The sequence below is a fragment of the Polyergus mexicanus genome, unplaced genomic scaffold (assembly GCF_030449975.1).
Source record: "Polyergus mexicanus isolate NDT 795.1 unplaced genomic scaffold, iyPolMexi1.0 SCAF_5, whole genome shotgun sequence".
Classification (NCBI taxonomy): domain Eukaryota; kingdom Metazoa; phylum Arthropoda; class Insecta; order Hymenoptera; family Formicidae; genus Polyergus; species Polyergus mexicanus.
This window is the reverse complement of record NW_027223325.1, coordinates 4,528,233-4,543,433: the sequence shown is the minus strand read 5'-3', so window position 1 is coordinate 4,543,433 and position 15,201 is coordinate 4,528,233. Positions and strand designations below refer to the sequence as shown.

The 15,201-nt window shown below is 30.0% G+C and overlaps 3 protein-coding genes across 11 annotated transcripts; 1 reads left to right on the top strand and 2 right to left on the bottom strand.

Annotated features, from left to right (window-relative positions):
* Window positions 1-2,239: 2,239 nt before the first annotated feature.
* On the bottom strand, window positions 2,240-9,000 carry LOC138933311 (caspase-1). 3 transcript variants are annotated; one of them, XM_070295917.1, is made up of 9 exons: window positions 8,847-9,000; window positions 8,640-8,756; window positions 6,321-6,607; window positions 5,453-5,629; window positions 3,891-4,036; window positions 3,468-3,712; window positions 3,148-3,326; window positions 2,881-3,019; window positions 2,240-2,655 (listed from the first exon to the last, which is right to left on the bottom strand). In XM_070295917.1, exons 3-9 carry the CDS (start codon window positions 6,576-6,578, stop codon window positions 2,396-2,398), a joined length of 1,404 nt encoding a protein of 467 aa, XP_070152018.1. In that variant the 5' UTR covers window positions 6,579-6,607; window positions 8,640-8,756; window positions 8,847-9,000; the 3' UTR covers window positions 2,240-2,395. The 3 variants fall into 3 exon arrangements, with proteins under 3 accessions (XP_070152018.1, XP_070152020.1, XP_070152021.1); XM_070295920.1 differs by lacking the exon at window positions 2,240-2,655 and having other exon boundaries at window positions 2,986-3,050; XM_070295919.1 differs by lacking the exon at window positions 6,321-6,607 and having other exon boundaries at window positions 8,640-9,000.
* Window positions 9,001-9,537: 537 nt separating this feature from the next.
* LOC138933404 (heparan-alpha-glucosaminide N-acetyltransferase) lies at window positions 9,538-13,134 on the top strand. 6 transcript variants are annotated; one of them, XM_070296076.1, is made up of 12 exons: window positions 9,538-9,707; window positions 10,202-10,393; window positions 10,479-10,594; window positions 10,694-10,800; window positions 10,884-10,993; window positions 11,072-11,166; window positions 11,261-11,368; window positions 11,452-11,704; window positions 11,781-12,075; window positions 12,187-12,311; window positions 12,414-12,597; window positions 12,724-13,134. In XM_070296076.1, exons 2-12 carry the CDS (start codon window positions 10,250-10,252, stop codon window positions 12,900-12,902), a joined length of 1,716 nt encoding a protein of 571 aa, XP_070152177.1. In that variant the 5' UTR covers window positions 9,538-9,707; window positions 10,202-10,249; the 3' UTR covers window positions 12,903-13,134. The 6 variants fall into 6 exon arrangements, with proteins under 6 accessions (XP_070152177.1, XP_070152176.1, XP_070152175.1 ...); XM_070296075.1 differs by having other exon boundaries at window positions 9,539-9,707; window positions 10,205-10,393; XM_070296074.1 differs by lacking the exon at window positions 9,538-9,707 and adding an exon at window positions 9,714-9,879 and having other exon boundaries at window positions 10,205-10,393.
* LOC138933405 (DNA polymerase beta) lies at window positions 11,711-14,967 on the bottom strand. 2 transcript variants are annotated; one of them, XM_070296079.1, is made up of 7 exons: window positions 14,747-14,967; window positions 14,414-14,613; window positions 14,165-14,325; window positions 13,809-14,103; window positions 13,552-13,747; window positions 13,377-13,474; window positions 11,711-12,904 (listed from the first exon to the last, which is right to left on the bottom strand). In XM_070296079.1, the coding sequence occupies exons 1-6, from the start codon at window positions 14,811-14,813 to the stop codon at window positions 13,380-13,382; spliced, it is 1,014 nt and encodes a 337-aa protein (XP_070152180.1). In that variant the 5' UTR covers window positions 14,814-14,967; the 3' UTR covers window positions 11,711-12,904; window positions 13,377-13,379. The 2 variants fall into 2 exon arrangements, with proteins under 2 accessions (XP_070152180.1, XP_070152181.1); XM_070296080.1 differs by having other exon boundaries at window positions 11,711-12,341.
* Window positions 14,968-15,201: the final 234 nt, after the last annotated feature.

Genomic DNA, 15,201 nt, shown 5'->3' with positions numbered 1-15,201 from the left:
CCTTAGATATATAGTAATTATATTATGAGTTTGTTTTATAAAAAAATTAGAAAAATATAATATACTTCACATAAGCTAAATCCTTAAATAATTTTAAACAGATAATTTTATTTATGGAATGTACATGTTAAAAGTTAAGACATCATTTTTATGTTAAATAAATTAGAAATATAAGATTTAGAAAAATGGAAATAAAATACGAAAAGATGCACAAAAGGAGTGGAGAAAGAAAAGAGAAAGATAGAAACGTATACACATCAATAGATAAATAGATAAAAAGAAATAGAGTGAGAAAGCGATGCGAAATGAGAACAGAAAGAGAAAGAGACAGAGCTACTGAGAGGAAGGCAAGTCCATATAAAGGGGAGAGGGGACGGCCGTATTGATCTGTTCGCGCAAACTCCAGGTCCTTAGGCTCCCTCCGCGACCAGAACCGTTCGACCCTCGCCCTGCTTGTCACCACCCTCGTCCTGTTCCATTCGCAGCTTCCGAATGCGCGCTCTGTAAGTTAGAGTTCTTGGGAGATTTCAGGCTACAATCTTTCAGCTTTCTTTTAAAACACCGATTAATATTTTAATATGACAGAACTTTCTCTCTCATCTCGTTCTACTTCTACTTCATTCTTTAATACGTGTCATTCTGAAAAATATTTCGAAGTCTATAAATCTGATTATTTTCATTCGTTTGGAGCTTTCTAATACATAAGTACTGTCACTGGGAATCTTTCGAAGATTTCCATTAACGTGTTGTTCTGAATATAGTCGTTTCTTTTTCAATGCTACGAGGCTTATTCCGAAACGAGATAATCAACAATGATATGTAATTGCGCAGACACGTTTTAAAGGAAGTCGTTGAAAGTAATAATAAAATTGAACGTCTCTTCTAATCGACATGATCATATCTGTAACGTACTAATTTTCATCGCCCACGATAGGAATTAATCGCGCCTTCCACGCAAAGATCCGATCGTATTTAAGCGCACTCTCGCAAGGCCGATCGACGATAATTACGACACCTTGAACAGATACGCCGTGACCCTGTTCTTCAGGACTGAGCTTGACAGAGTTTTTTTTTCTCAGAGGGTGCGATCGACACGTTCGTCACAATGTGCGTCAACGCCGATGACTCTTAAACGTACGAGAGTGATAAGAATCAGCACATCTCTGTTTAATTTAAAACTTAATAGATGAATTGAAAAAAATTTGGAGAATTTATTTCAAAGTTATATAAATATGCAGAATATTCTCTAGACATTTATCTATAATGTTTGCTGAAATTTATATTAATCTTCGCTTGTCTTTCTGAAACTTTAGAGGGGATTGAGAATTTATAATTTTACGAAACCGCATTGGCAATAGATTTTTTCAAATTTGGCCACTTTTTTACAGAGGTGGAGAACAAAGATAATGCTATATACAATGATAGCAGTTTCTCTCTTGTTTCTCTCAATAATGAGTGCGTTAACGATGTTGCGGTGGCGCGCGATTGACAGATGGGGGACGGTGTCATTCTCGCACACTCAACAAGCTGTATCGTTTTCGCCCTGTAGGCGATCGACGTTTAATTAAATGTTGGGGGATCGTCGAATTCGGTTGAATGGCCCAATGAGGTATCGTGAAAAGTGTTGGACGAAGGAGAAAGGAAAGAATAAGAAAGAAAGAAAAAAGAAGAAAAGACGATGAGACGGGAAGAGTCGAGAGAATGTCACAGCTGATTAATACGAAGTGTGAGAAAGGAGGAAGAGCGATGCATTGGACAACACAAAAGATTTTCGTGACAATGACTGAGAAATTCTTTTACACAAAATCTCCAATTTTGCGTGAAACATAATTTACGACACAATTTACAATCACTTCCTCTTATTTGTGAATTTTCTGCGCCTCACGACACGGTGAACTCCGACTTCTTTTCCCTCTCTTCTTCTTATTATATATTTGAAAAAATATTACTAACGTATTATAAATATCTAGCCATTAACACATGTATTTTACATTTGCTAACAATTTTTTTTTTTAGACTGTAAAATCATTTTTTTATAGAAGGTGTTTCCTTTTTCGTTCGTAAATTTTATAATCAGTTTGTGTAAAATTATCGCGGATATACATAATAAATTTCAATTCCAATACAATTTTACTATAAACTTGCAACGTTATCGCAATAATTTTTTAATTTGAAATAAATGAACGTATTAATATTTTTAAAGAGACAAAACAGAAAAGTTTTTTTAACGTATGATATACATACATTATAGATATGGAGCTTGTTTTTATCAGTAAAATAAATGCTAAGTAATTATATTACTTACAATAGCTATTTACGTAATTATATAAAATACCATATTTCTTTCCTAATTTATTAAGATCTTTTTGTAGAACATCTCTTGCGATTTGATAATTTACGCTGTAGTCAATTGTTCATTCAATTTTGGTGGAAAGTAAACTGATCTGATTAACATTGACGTCGCTGACGGCACTTGCTTCTTATCGTGCATAGTCTTATCTATGGGATTAATGGAGGCGAAATCTGTGGCGACTTTCCGTGCTGTTAATGTCAACATGCTCATCAAATCCATCTTTGTTCCGTATTCATCCAGGACTTTGCATAAACATTGAATATACCATGTGCCTTCCACAGGATTCCTCCAAGTGTAAAAATCTTGAAATACGAGAATTACGTTGAAGATGTTTATTGTCTTCGGGTATTTTAGAAAAATCACTTTTGTCTTAAAAATTTTATTGCTAAAATTTTTCTTAATTAAAAATGTTTGACAAATTTAGCTTCTTCCCCTCCCTTGTCCGACAAATCGCATTATTACAGAAAATTTGTAATAAATCTTGCTATTTTATAATTTAAATAAAATATTAAATATATAATATTTACCTTGAACCGAACTGTGAGCTATTAAAAAATCCGCATGAGTAGGAATCTTATAAGATGATACGGTATCTGTTGCTTCCGATAGTATCAAACTGCGAGGAGACAGTACTACACCGCTATCAACCCGATCGCCTCTGCAAGCCTGAAGAAAATCAGCAAGCAAAGTATGCAAGCTAAATAAAATAAAGTTAATCCGAGAAACATATTTGGAATATATCGACAATATTTAAAAATAAAACGCGATTTGAAAAAAAATGTCAGTTGCTTTACTTGGAAGAAGAACAATTTTGGCTTTCCCGCTAGCGATACACATTTATCGGCGGTAAATGGCTTCCAGATTTTTTCGGATTTATAGGCGACGTCTTTCGCCCATATCAAGTCATTTTGCAGTCCGTGAGTAAGCATGATAATGCAGAGGCAGTCGTTATCTGTGTGGTCATATTGGCTTACTGTAACACACGTGAAATTAAACGTCAGGGTTTAATTAAGTAAACATGTATAATTTATATTTATATATGTGTGTGATAGAGAGTAAAAAAAATACAATCCAAAGTCAAAAACAAAGGTAAGTCATATAACGATTTACTCACGTTTCTCTATCTTATCCATAACTTCCATATGGCTTAAATCATTCTCAATTTCAATGTCGAATCCGAGATTGCCGAAACTCTTTTGCAATCTCATCGCGTCTGTCGTCGAACCTTCACGTTTGTCGATACCCGAGTCAAATTCCTCATGATTGAAGATTATGCACTTGCCGCGATTTTTATGGCTCATGTTATAGCGGTCAGCATCTATCGACACAGGCATAAATGCAGTAGACGTCGAAGATTGTCTGAGAATAACAAGGAAAATTAATGTTAATCAAATGAGAAAGTATATTAAATTATATTTATGAATCTTGATTATAAAATTTGTTTCATACAATTAATATTAATGTTAATAAAGAGAGATTTAAGTGCTAAGGAGGAATCTCACTTATAAACGTAGATTAATAAATAATCTCTTCTTACTTGTCAATCAAATTGTCATCATCGATTAGGTTTTGATTTGGAAAAATATTGGCGTCGATTAAATCTGATTTCTCTGTGTCGGGTTTGAATCTTTCCGCGATGTCTGATTTGTCAAAATTTTCCTCTCGATCTTCTTCCGACGTTGTCTGAGAAAATAAACGGAGTTCGCAACAGAAAAAATAACATTCTGCAATTTAAATTAAATAATTGCAGTTGAAATCAAGAGGGACGTAAGATAAATTTCAAATGTTTTTTTATTAACAAAAGGAGCTTCAAATTTATTAAGAATTGTGTGCATGAAATTAAAGCTGATAGTTTAAATTAAATCTAATATTATTAATCTCGGGTATTGATTTAATCCAGTCGAATCATACACAAGAGTCAGAACATATATTTGTATAATTTAATATATTTCTTATTTATTTTAATCTTCTATTTCAGAAATTGAAAATATTCTATAATTTGTAACAAATATGTTATATACAATTATTATCTACTCGAATTTGTCTGGGGCAAAAGCCTTAATCGTAAGTATACTCAGACAGCACAAAACATCCTCAGGATCATCCTGAATATGTCCAGGACGGTTCAGGACATTTGTAGGATGTTTTAAGATATTATAAATATATTTATAAAAGTTTAATATGCATACATAATTATTTTTAGTTGTGTTGGCTATTTTATATAATTTAGAAATCTTAAGTATTATAATAAGTATTAATATCCTATAAATGTCCACTGGATAACCCCTGGATATCTGTAGGATATATCTGCCCTGTCTATTATATTGGATGTCTTTTGGATTTCCAGAGGACATATACATGTGCAATTAATTGTTAACGTTAATTTCGTTTAATATTAATAATTGAATTTGATGCGCACATTTTCATATATCCAAAATTATTATTTATTTAATATTTCATGAGAAATGTTACTGTTCGCAACATTCCAAAAACTTTACAAACAATAGTATTCAACCGCTAGTTCGTTTGTTTATCGCTATGCGACACGTGAACTCGTATTTGAGATTTGGTCATGAGAATTATATAAAGCTTGCAAAGAGCAACTGACAGGAAATTACAAATGTAATTATTTTCTATCAGTTCAATTTCTGATGCAATCCCAACATAGGGAATTCAGATATTGGATTGTTTAGAAAATATTACACAACTCAAACCCGGGAGCCAAACCTAAAATATTCATGTACAGCACGAAAGCCTCAAATATTAAAGAACGGTGAACTATTTTTAATATTAGATTTTTAATATTGGCAGTAAATAACAAAACATAATTTTAATTTATATTTAAATTTTAAAATTTGCTCCTTGAAACATACGAAAAATATCCCTAACATATCCTATAAAAATCCTTAGGATGTTCCACAGGATCTCCCTGGATTCTCCAGAGGATAATATACGGCTATCATTTACTCTTCCTCAGGATATCCAGAGGAGATCTGAGGATTACAATGGGATATCCTACATGTATGTCCTGGATGCCCTTTGGACGTCCTAAGGACATCCTTGTGCTGTCTGGGTATATATCATTATGTACGTACGTACATAATGATCTAAAGTAGATAAAGATTTGCTTCGGGATCGGCATGGAACCGCAATGTTTGCATAAGTTGTGAACAAATCTTTAATGCCGATTGAATCTATCACCGAAGTGGATCTAGTCCTGTGCTCAGAAGATATATTGGATGACTCAACGTTTTCGATGAATATCTCGTCATCCATCTGAAAACGAAAATTATTCATTTATTTATTTGTTATAACAAGAAGATATTCCTTTATAATATATTAGATATGCTAAATAAAAAACTACTAAGAAACTACTTAAAAAATAAAAGCTAAGTAATGAAAAAAAGAAAAAATAGAAAAAATAGGAAGGAGATATATACATATGAGATACATGTATAAAGATAACATTATTGAAGGTAACAAATAGATACACATCTTTAAATACGCTAAATTGCGAAGGAGAAAAATTGACTATATCAGAATAGTCGTTTGTTAGTACAAAAGCGATTAATAAATTTGAATTTTTCATATGAAGTATATATATCATGCAATTTTTTGCGTGAAGAAAATAATTTTGTCAAAAGAATTTTATCAAAAGGGAGATACTCTATTTGAAAAATATGAGATTAAAAAGCTCTAATATGTCAGAGTAGAGAGAGAGAAATATACTTATTTTAAAAGTTTATACAAAAGATTTAATATATAAAAAATCCGATGTCAACAAACCTAATTCCTTCAATACGAAATAATAATCAAGACTAGCTGTGACTATATTAAATAACAAAATATTGATGCATTTATAATATTTTTTTTTTTTATGCAGAATTCAAAGTCTCACATTGAAGAGAATTTCTTTATTAATGATATTATTATATATTAGATTGTCTATTATCATCCCGATACTCACAGTCATACAACTGTCTTTCCGGACATTTTCTTTGATCCTTGTAACATTTTCCACCGTTTCCCACGTGCTCGGACGCGCATGACATTTATCTTCATCTACATTGTCAGTGAACTGCTTATGCAATTTTAAAATTCGAGCACGTGGCATACACTCCTTTCCGTATACCTTTTTCAATAGATGAAGAGATTCGAGAGAATTTTTTTTCAATTTGACGAGAAATTTCAGATTGATACGTTGCTTAAGTTTTGAATTTAACATGATTCCGGATGTCCTCTAAACTCTAAACTCTAAACCAATATGTCTAATTTAACATCACAGCAATCAAGCGGACAACAACGCGTCACTTAAACTTTATTTAATCGTACCTCACCTTAATTATTATATAACGATTTTCAAATCACGCATCAACACGCTCAAAAATATTCACTTCTTTTCAAAAGATAAATTTTCCGCTGTTGTAAAGACGCGTACTATACTAACTGAGCAAATTTAAACTTGTAAAGCAGTTTACTCATCTAAAGAAAAAGTACATATTTGTTTTTTTTCAAATATGTATACATATATACACATACAGACAAAAACATATATACAATAAATATAAACATTAGTCACATTTCATACGAATTATCCCGTGTTGTGCGAGCATGCCTGCGTATGCACGTAAATATAAACATATAATTACAGAATGATTCGTATGATGCAATATTTACAACATTTAAAATATATGAAAAGCTGTTTATATAAAAACTGATTCGGGAAGGATTATATAATATATCGTATATATTGTAAAGTATTACTTTTTTTATAGGCAAAAAAGAATGTAAAAGATATTTAAAAAATTGCTTATATATTTTTAATGCAATTATATGATTCTTTTTGTATAAATTGATTTCTCTTGTCACATTCAGTGTACAAAAATATTTAAGTAAAAATAAAAATAATAAAGTGATAATTATTAAAGATAAAGCAATAATTTATGTCATAATTTAGTCTTTATGTTTTTTATAACTTATAACATGTAATATAATATAATATCATAAAAAATAGCAACCGTAAAAAAATATCTACATTTTATATGCATATCTATATTCTATTAGACGCAAGTTTTATATTGATAATTATTAGGATTTAAAACTGATTAAATCAATCTTCCTTATCTATCTTTAGTGAGCAATCTAAAAAAAGTAGCAATCGCGATAATGAAAATGAGTTAATCAAGACTATCGATATGTAACAAAGTTTTCATGACCGTATTGTGAAAAATATTGCGGTCAATTTAAGCTACTGAATTAGTCATCCCTCTTTAGATTAGAGAAAAAAGTCGTTGATAATAAACTTAACCACTTTTTTCGATGACTTGGATTATCACTTTCAATATTCTTAGCAGCTTTAATGTGATAATGTAATATGCTTTTCTTAAAATTATACAGAATGTTTCATGTTTTTTATCGCATTATTTTTTAATGACAGATTTTTTGATCGATTTGTTGATCAATTTCTTTTTAATACGAAGATCGAGAGAAAGCTTAAAGATGAAATATTATAATTATTATTTTATTATTAGAAAAAAAAAAAGATAATATAAACGTAGAGGAGAAACAAAGCAAATATGAATGTATAAATCTTTGTTGCGTAGATTAGAAGAAATAAAGGAATATATCTTTTATGAAGAAAATTGTTGTTAGGGGTATAAGCATACAAAATCGTTTTTTCGTGCTCATTTCATAACAATGCAAAAATACAAAGTTTAGTAAAAATGTATAAAAATTGAACTATATATGTAATAAGTTACAAATTATTCATATCTTTTTGACTGATTATTTTAATTTTAAACAATTTATATTTTCTCATATAAGTATTTTTATAATATTGATTTTCAAACGTTTGATATAAATTTCTATTTGTTATAATATGAATTGTTATTTTTCAACATATAAAGCTTATAAAATTGGAATTGATTGGAAAAGGCTACAATTTCGTGATTTATTTTAATTCTCATAAAGGAGAGAGAGAGAGAGAGAGAGAGAGAGAGAGAGAGAGAGAGAGAGAGAGAGAGAGTTCAAAGATATTTGATATATCAAAAACAACATGATAATTCTTATGTCTATTTACATGTAATAAAGGAATCGTGATGATTGACGTTTGTAGTGTGTACATTTTCTCATATCTATTAATACTCGTTATTGAATATTGATCGATACATATTATATAACACTTTTAATCTTCAATCTCTTAATATTTCCTTAATATTACAGAAAATTGAATTTATCAATTTTGTGCTTTCTGTTTTTTTTTTTTTCCATATTGCAATTTCCTTACCTGTGATATCTCGGCTTCGCTTTCGCTGTTGATCGTCAAGGATCCCATATCGCGAAAAAGAGATATATTATACACCGAGATCACTGAAACTTAATTGTCTTCGCGTGGACGATGATTCTACGAAGAGAAAAGACTATGTGTCAAGAACTCGATGTGTCTGCGAAACGACTGTAAAAGGGCCAATGTCTGGCTGATTCAATCCACCACCTGATATCATCTATGCGATTATCGAATTCCCCTTACTAGGGAATCGGCTTATCAGTTTTTATCACTTCTTTGATTTTTATCGTCTTCGTAACGCTGTCGCACAGCCAAACTGAAGAAATGCGTTATTGTTCAAACCTTGTCACATATCGCAGGATGTTCGTGGTTTTAATACGCAATAATAGAGAACCTTGGAAAGGTCGCCGCTGTAAACACAGTAAGATTTATTATCTTATAGTTCTCTACAGAATTTCGGACGAAATTCTATTTATAATTTTATATTTATGATATATATATATATATATATATATCTGTTTGTATTCTTTGATCTGTGTCGTTTTATCATAAAATTAATAGATATATATATAATAATATTTTCTCTACCTCTTTCTCGTAATTTATAAATTATTTAAAGTATGGACTCTCTCTTATAATAATATATAATTGCATTATGAGAACAAAAATGGCATATTTTAAAAATAGATTATATTCTCATTGAAAATGAAATATATATCAATATATATAAATCCAGCATTGCTGTCGTTCTAATTTTACTAGTTGATGATTCTCGTTTGAAGAATACAATCAATTTCCACTATTTTATTTTGCGACAAAGTGTAAATTTTTCTACGCGTTTGTTTGTGACATTTTCCGCCAAATCCCAGGCGTATCTAAAAGTTCAAAATAATTGGCTGTTCGAAGAGAAATTCGTGATTAATCAGATGCGCCCAATGCGCCTGCCGCTGCACGAGTGCATATCCATTCGCTACAGTTTGTGCTTCTCGTGTTTCATAAAACTATAGGAAAACGAAGAAACGCTGTGTGCTGTGTGAAAGCTGAAAAGCGCAGTTGCGAGAATTGCAAGTGAGTTTGAGTGAGCTGTCAAGTGCAATCTCACTTAGCGATAAAGTAAAACGATCGTTTAAAAAAAAATATATTTCGGAATTCGTGCTTTTTTACAATATTATCCAGTGTATCCTAGTGCATTTGTTGCACTGTCATCGAATAGTTATTTGCTATGCATATGCGGCTGCAGGTAAAAGTAAAAGTAAATAAAAGAAGTTGGCGAAAGGCAGTCTGGAAGGTTAATGCGTATAATATTATAAAAAAATTTCTATTGTCATTTTTTAAATATCTCGTTTCTTTTTTTAACGTTGATGATATAATGACAGTTGATATATAAATTCTTGCCAAGTGATTTTTTCACGAAGAATTCGTATTTGCCATAATACACCATGTTAATATTGCACACTTCGATGTTTTCGTTTTTATTCTTGTCTTTCCCTAATGTTCTCTTGATCTTGCTTTCTTTTTTTTTTTTTTTTAAGTTATTTTATATACATATATTTATTTTTTAGTAGAACTGGAAGAATTTTTCAAGCTGATAAGATTTTGACGAAGGCAATATGTCTATTGCAAATCAACATATCGTAACCAATCCTTGTCTCGATGCTAATGTATCGCTTGGAATGGACGAAGCATGTTTCAGTATCGTTAATGAATATCATACGCCTACCGTATTGTATTCCTATCCATCAGAATGCTACTTGGTAAATTTGTATATACAATATATTCGACAGACAAAATTTTTTATTAAAATTTTTGTATTAGTAATCTTATTCTTTGTAATTGTAGTGTAAGAGTGTACTACAGGCTTACTTACCAGAGCAAACAAATACCACATTAGTTATACCTACAAAATATCCTCTGCATATATTCTACGAAGATGCACAACTGTCACAATTTTGTCAGTAAGTAATTGTATAGACTTGCTATAATTATGTTATATATTATTATTTTATATCTTTCTTACTAAAATATATAAAAATATATTACAATATAATTTACAGCACTACATACAACTTTAAAGAACATGGAAGTTATGGATGGAATATTTCCAAAGAGCAACCATGCTCAGAAATTTATACGATCCACGAGCCAATAAATAGTTATCTTCGTAAGTCTAAGGATTTTATAACAATTTTTTATAGTTATTAATTTCTTGAGTTGAAACTATTTAATATATGTTTTTTTTTGCAGCAATATTTGCAGCTTTCATGGTATATGTTCTGTTAATGATTTCATGCGCAACTTTCAAAATTATTATACGTGTGATAAAAGGAAAATTGTCTCCAGATAATGTACACGATGTAAATATTTATATAAATATAATTATTATATGTAACCATATATGCATTTCTCTCATGCTGAATACTGTATATTTCTAGGACTTGGACAGACTTCAAGAAGCAGAAACATCAAATCCAATTATTGGGACAAACAGATCCAGTACTAGAATTCGTTCAGTTGATACATTCCGAGGGTATTTCTTCTTTTCATATAAAATAATGCATAATGCAAATAAAATATACTTAATGTATTAAATATTAAAGTGGTAAATTAAAAAATTATTTCAGGATTGCTATATTATTAATGATATTTGTCAATAATGGTGGTGGCAAATATGTGTTTTTCAATCACAGTATGTGGAATGGTTTGACAGTGGCAGATTTGGTACTACCTTGGTAATCGTCTGGGTTCTATTGCACTATGTGTACATACATTCTGTTCTACTATCGTTATTCTTTTGTATATATTGTGATTTTAGGTTTGCGTGGATAATGGGATTATCGATTACTATATCAAAACGATCTGAGTTTCGTGTATCGAGCTCACGTAAAAAAATTATTTTGCGTTGCCTGCAGCGCGCGTTTATCCTCATACTCCTCGGACTGATGTTAAACTCGATTCATTCAAAATCGCTAAAGGATCTTCGTTTTCCGGGTGTCCTTCAATTGTTGGCTATATCGTATTTCATATGTGCCACAATCGAGACTATATTTATGAAGATACATTCTCAGGTTCAAATCGCTTTTTTTTTATTGATAACATTACACACATCTGCTAAGGCACTAATCTGCGATAATAAACATTTAGGACGATTTATTACAGTTTGGTCGGTTCACTATTCTGCGAGATATCCTGAGTAATTGGGCGCAATGGTTGATCATTTTGGTAATTGTAGCGACGCATACTCTAATCACGTTTCTCCTGCCTGTTCCAAACTGTTCAAGAGGATATTTAGGGCCTGGTGGTTATTCCCATTTTGGACAATTCCAAAACTGTACCGGAGGTGCAGTTGGTTATATAGATAGACTTGTCTTTGGAAATCATATGTATTCCAAAACACAAAATCCTGTATATGGTACTATCCTACCTCACGATCCTGAAGGTATAATATAAGAAAAAATAGCATTTCTTTAACACTAAATTTCAATAAATTTAAAAGTTTTTCACATATTCTAATGAACATTAAATTTATAACTAACATTGTATAATACAGGTATAATGAATACTATGTCTATAATACTTGTTGTATACTTGGGTGTCCATGCTGGAAAGATTTTATTACTCTACTATCAATGCAATGCTAGGGTAATACGCTGGTTATTATGGTCAGGTGTAACGGTAAACTTCAATTTTTTTTTTTAAATACAGCTATAAGAATATGATATACATAATTTATATAATTATAAAGTAATAATCGATATTTGTAACATTTATATACAGGGTATTATTGCTGGAGTATTATGTAATTTTGATAAAGAATCTGGAGTGATACCAGTCAGTAAGAAAATGATGTCACTTTCATTTGTTTTGACAGTATCATGTTTTGCATTTTTATTATATACAATCTTACATTTCTTTGTTGATTATAAACAATATTGGAGTGGAGCACCATTTATTTATGCAGGTCTGTGATATTGTTCAATATAATTATTTCTTTATTTTTCAATGCCCAAAAATATATCACAGTTCTTTTTATCCATCAAAAGTGCAATTAAAATTAGGAGACTTTACATTTTGTATTTTTTTATAGGTTTAAATCCGATTACTCTCTATATCGGTCATACTATTACCATGGGATTATTTCCATGGGCTTGGAAATTGATGCATCCTACACATTGGTCAGTCCTTGCTATGAATTTATGGACTACAACTTTGTGGGGTATTATCGCATATTGGCTTTATTGGAAAGACATTATTATATCCATTTAAAGCTATTAAAAATAAAGTTATTAAAAATTGATTCATAAAGTAACAGATCTGTAAAGGTTTAAGTAAATTATTGAAGATCGTTACACTTTGTGTGAATATAAGTGCTTATAGAATTATATGAGTAATGAAGCAAATATTCAAAGTTGCGTGATAAAAAAAATGACAAAACAAAAAGAGAAGATAGCTTTATTGCATAGATCAGCATTATATATATAATCATTGCTCATTAACAAATTTTGTAAAATAATATAATAATTTTTGAAAGTATTATTGTATATTAATTTTCTGAATAAAAATGTTTTATAAACTTTCCCGAATTATATTTTATATCTCCAACATTAATTTTCATAGAATTAAATTATTATATCATTATTTACAATAAGTATTGAGTTATATAATATAAATAATATATGAAACTAATAATATAGCAAATAATTTATGCAATAATACATTATTATCGAAAAAATATCTTACCATTTATACATTTCTGTCTTTTGGATCTTTATAGGACAAACCTAAGATCTTAAAGATATCTTTTTCACATGTAATTTTTTCAGGTTCTCCTGGACAACCTGAAAACATAATCTTTCTCATATTTATGAAAATTTTTTGAGATGTTATACTTTTACACATTATCTCTCTTTTCTACCTTCAATTGTAAGAGGTTTGAGTGCGTATTCGTTCAAAGTGTATTTCTTCTCTAATGCATGTGCTCTCATATTTTGGTTGAATAGATCACTTCCAGTGAAATATAGTATGGCGCAATAATATTGATCATGAAATGTCAGTCGTATGTCCAATCTTCTGAAAGGTTTATGTTTATTCTCTGGTAATTGGCATACTCCCTACAAAAACAATATTATAATTGAATATTTAGAAGTTTGTCAATTTATTTTATTTCATTACCATGAATTTGGTGGATCCCAGAGATATTGTATCTGTAATCAATTTTTTTTTTTCGAGACATTCAACAATTGTTTTCAATGATATAGTTTTCTTTTTTGCATCTTTTGCTTTTGATATGTAATCAGGATGTGTTACAAGAACATCAATATCTCCACTTTCTTCTTTGCCTCGTCTATAACTTCCACAAATAGTTACAAGGTAATCACGACTTATTTCTTTGACAGCATCTTTTAGTATACCCTCGATTTGTACAATTTCTGCTCTAGGTATTTTCTTTTCAAAGTCATCAAAATATCTAAAAGAATTTCTCATGTCAGTAAAAATGTCTCTAATGTGTGAATTGATTAGTCTCATACTTCAATCCCAGCTTTTGATGATGTGTGAGTTTGTTTTGATGTTTCTTAAGGTCTTCCAATGTTTTGATGCCAGCATCTACTAATTCTTTAGCCTTTGCAGGACCTATGCCAGATACCCGAGTCAATAAACTAATAGCAACATTATTCTCATCTTTTTTAATCTGAAAAAAATATATAACGTAAAGATTTAAGCAAATTTACATTTTCGTCTATATTAATAAGACAACAAAATAAAAATGATTCAAGTACATCTTCAAGTTTTTGCAGCTTTCCAGTTTGAAGAAATTCATCTATTTTCTTTGCGATTTTTACTCCTATACCAGGTAATTTTTTTGCTTCTTCTCCATTCTTAACTCTCTCTGGTAAAGTGCTTAATGTTCCAGCTGCTTTACGATATGCATTGTACTTGTAAACATTTTTACTGACATTACGCTCAAAATCTGCTAGTTCTGTAAATAAATATTTGTATTTAATGACAATTCTTGAAATATATAAAAAATAAATGAAATTGCGTTTTTTTTTTAAATTAAGAAATCAATTATTTTACACAACATGCAGTTCTAGAGAAGAATATATACTTACCCAACAAAAAATCGCATAAATCTTGATTAGGATTATTTGCATTATTTGTAGCTTTTCTTTTACCCATTACGTAAGGAAAAATGTAAAAAAATTTCGAAAAAATAATTAATTCAGTTTGTCACTTTTTAATTTTGTAAAATATTGTTATTGTGCTGAGTAAGACTTCAAGATCTATTTTGAAAACAGAAAAATATTAAACTGTTGTTAGAAGATCTTTCACAAATGTTTGCATCGGAATGAACCAATGACAGATGGCGTGAGTATATGTTGCCAACTAGTTGCACCAATCACTTTACATATCTCATATAGGCGGGTAAGTATAATATGTATGTATATATAAAATGAATATATACAAGATTCTTTTTTTCTCTTAATTAAAATAAATTTAAATAAATATATTGCAAAACATATGTATTAAAATTATTTTTATATATAAGACAATTTATAACAACAAT

Bases quoted from the DNA above. Each gene is read 5' to 3' on its own strand.
- LOC138933311 (XM_070295917.1), bottom strand. From the start codon at position 6,578: ATGTTAAATTCAAAACTTAAGCAACGTATCAATCTGAAATTTCTCGTC. The intron at 4,037-5,452 runs GTACGTACGTAC...TTATTTTCTCAG, and splicing joins TATCTACTTTAGATCATTAT to ACAACGTCGGAAGAAGATCG. The intron at 3,020-3,147 runs GTAAAGCAACTG...GATTTTCTTCAG, and splicing joins CAAAATTGTTCTTCTTCCAA to GCTTGCAGAGGCGATCGGGT.
- LOC138933404 (XM_070296076.1), top strand. From the start codon at position 10,250: ATGTCTATTGCAAATCAACATATCGTAACCAATCCTTGTCTCGATGCT. The intron at 10,394-10,478 runs GTAAATTTGTAT...TTGTAATTGTAG, and splicing joins ATCCATCAGAATGCTACTTG to TGTAAGAGTGTACTACAGGC. The intron at 12,598-12,723 runs GTCTGTGATATT...ATTTTTTTATAG, and splicing joins AGCACCATTTATTTATGCAG to GTTTAAATCCGATTACTCTC.
- LOC138933405 (XM_070296079.1), bottom strand. From the start codon at position 14,813: ATGGGTAAAAGAAAAGCTACAAATAATGCAAATAATCCTAATCAAGAT. The intron at 14,104-14,164 runs GTATGAGACTAA...AAATTCTTTTAG, and splicing joins CATCAAAAGCTGGGATTGAA to ATATTTTGATGACTTTGAAA. The intron at 13,475-13,551 runs GTAGAAAAGAGA...TTATGTTTTCAG, and splicing joins CAAACCTCTTACAATTGAAG to GTTGTCCAGGAGAACCTGAA.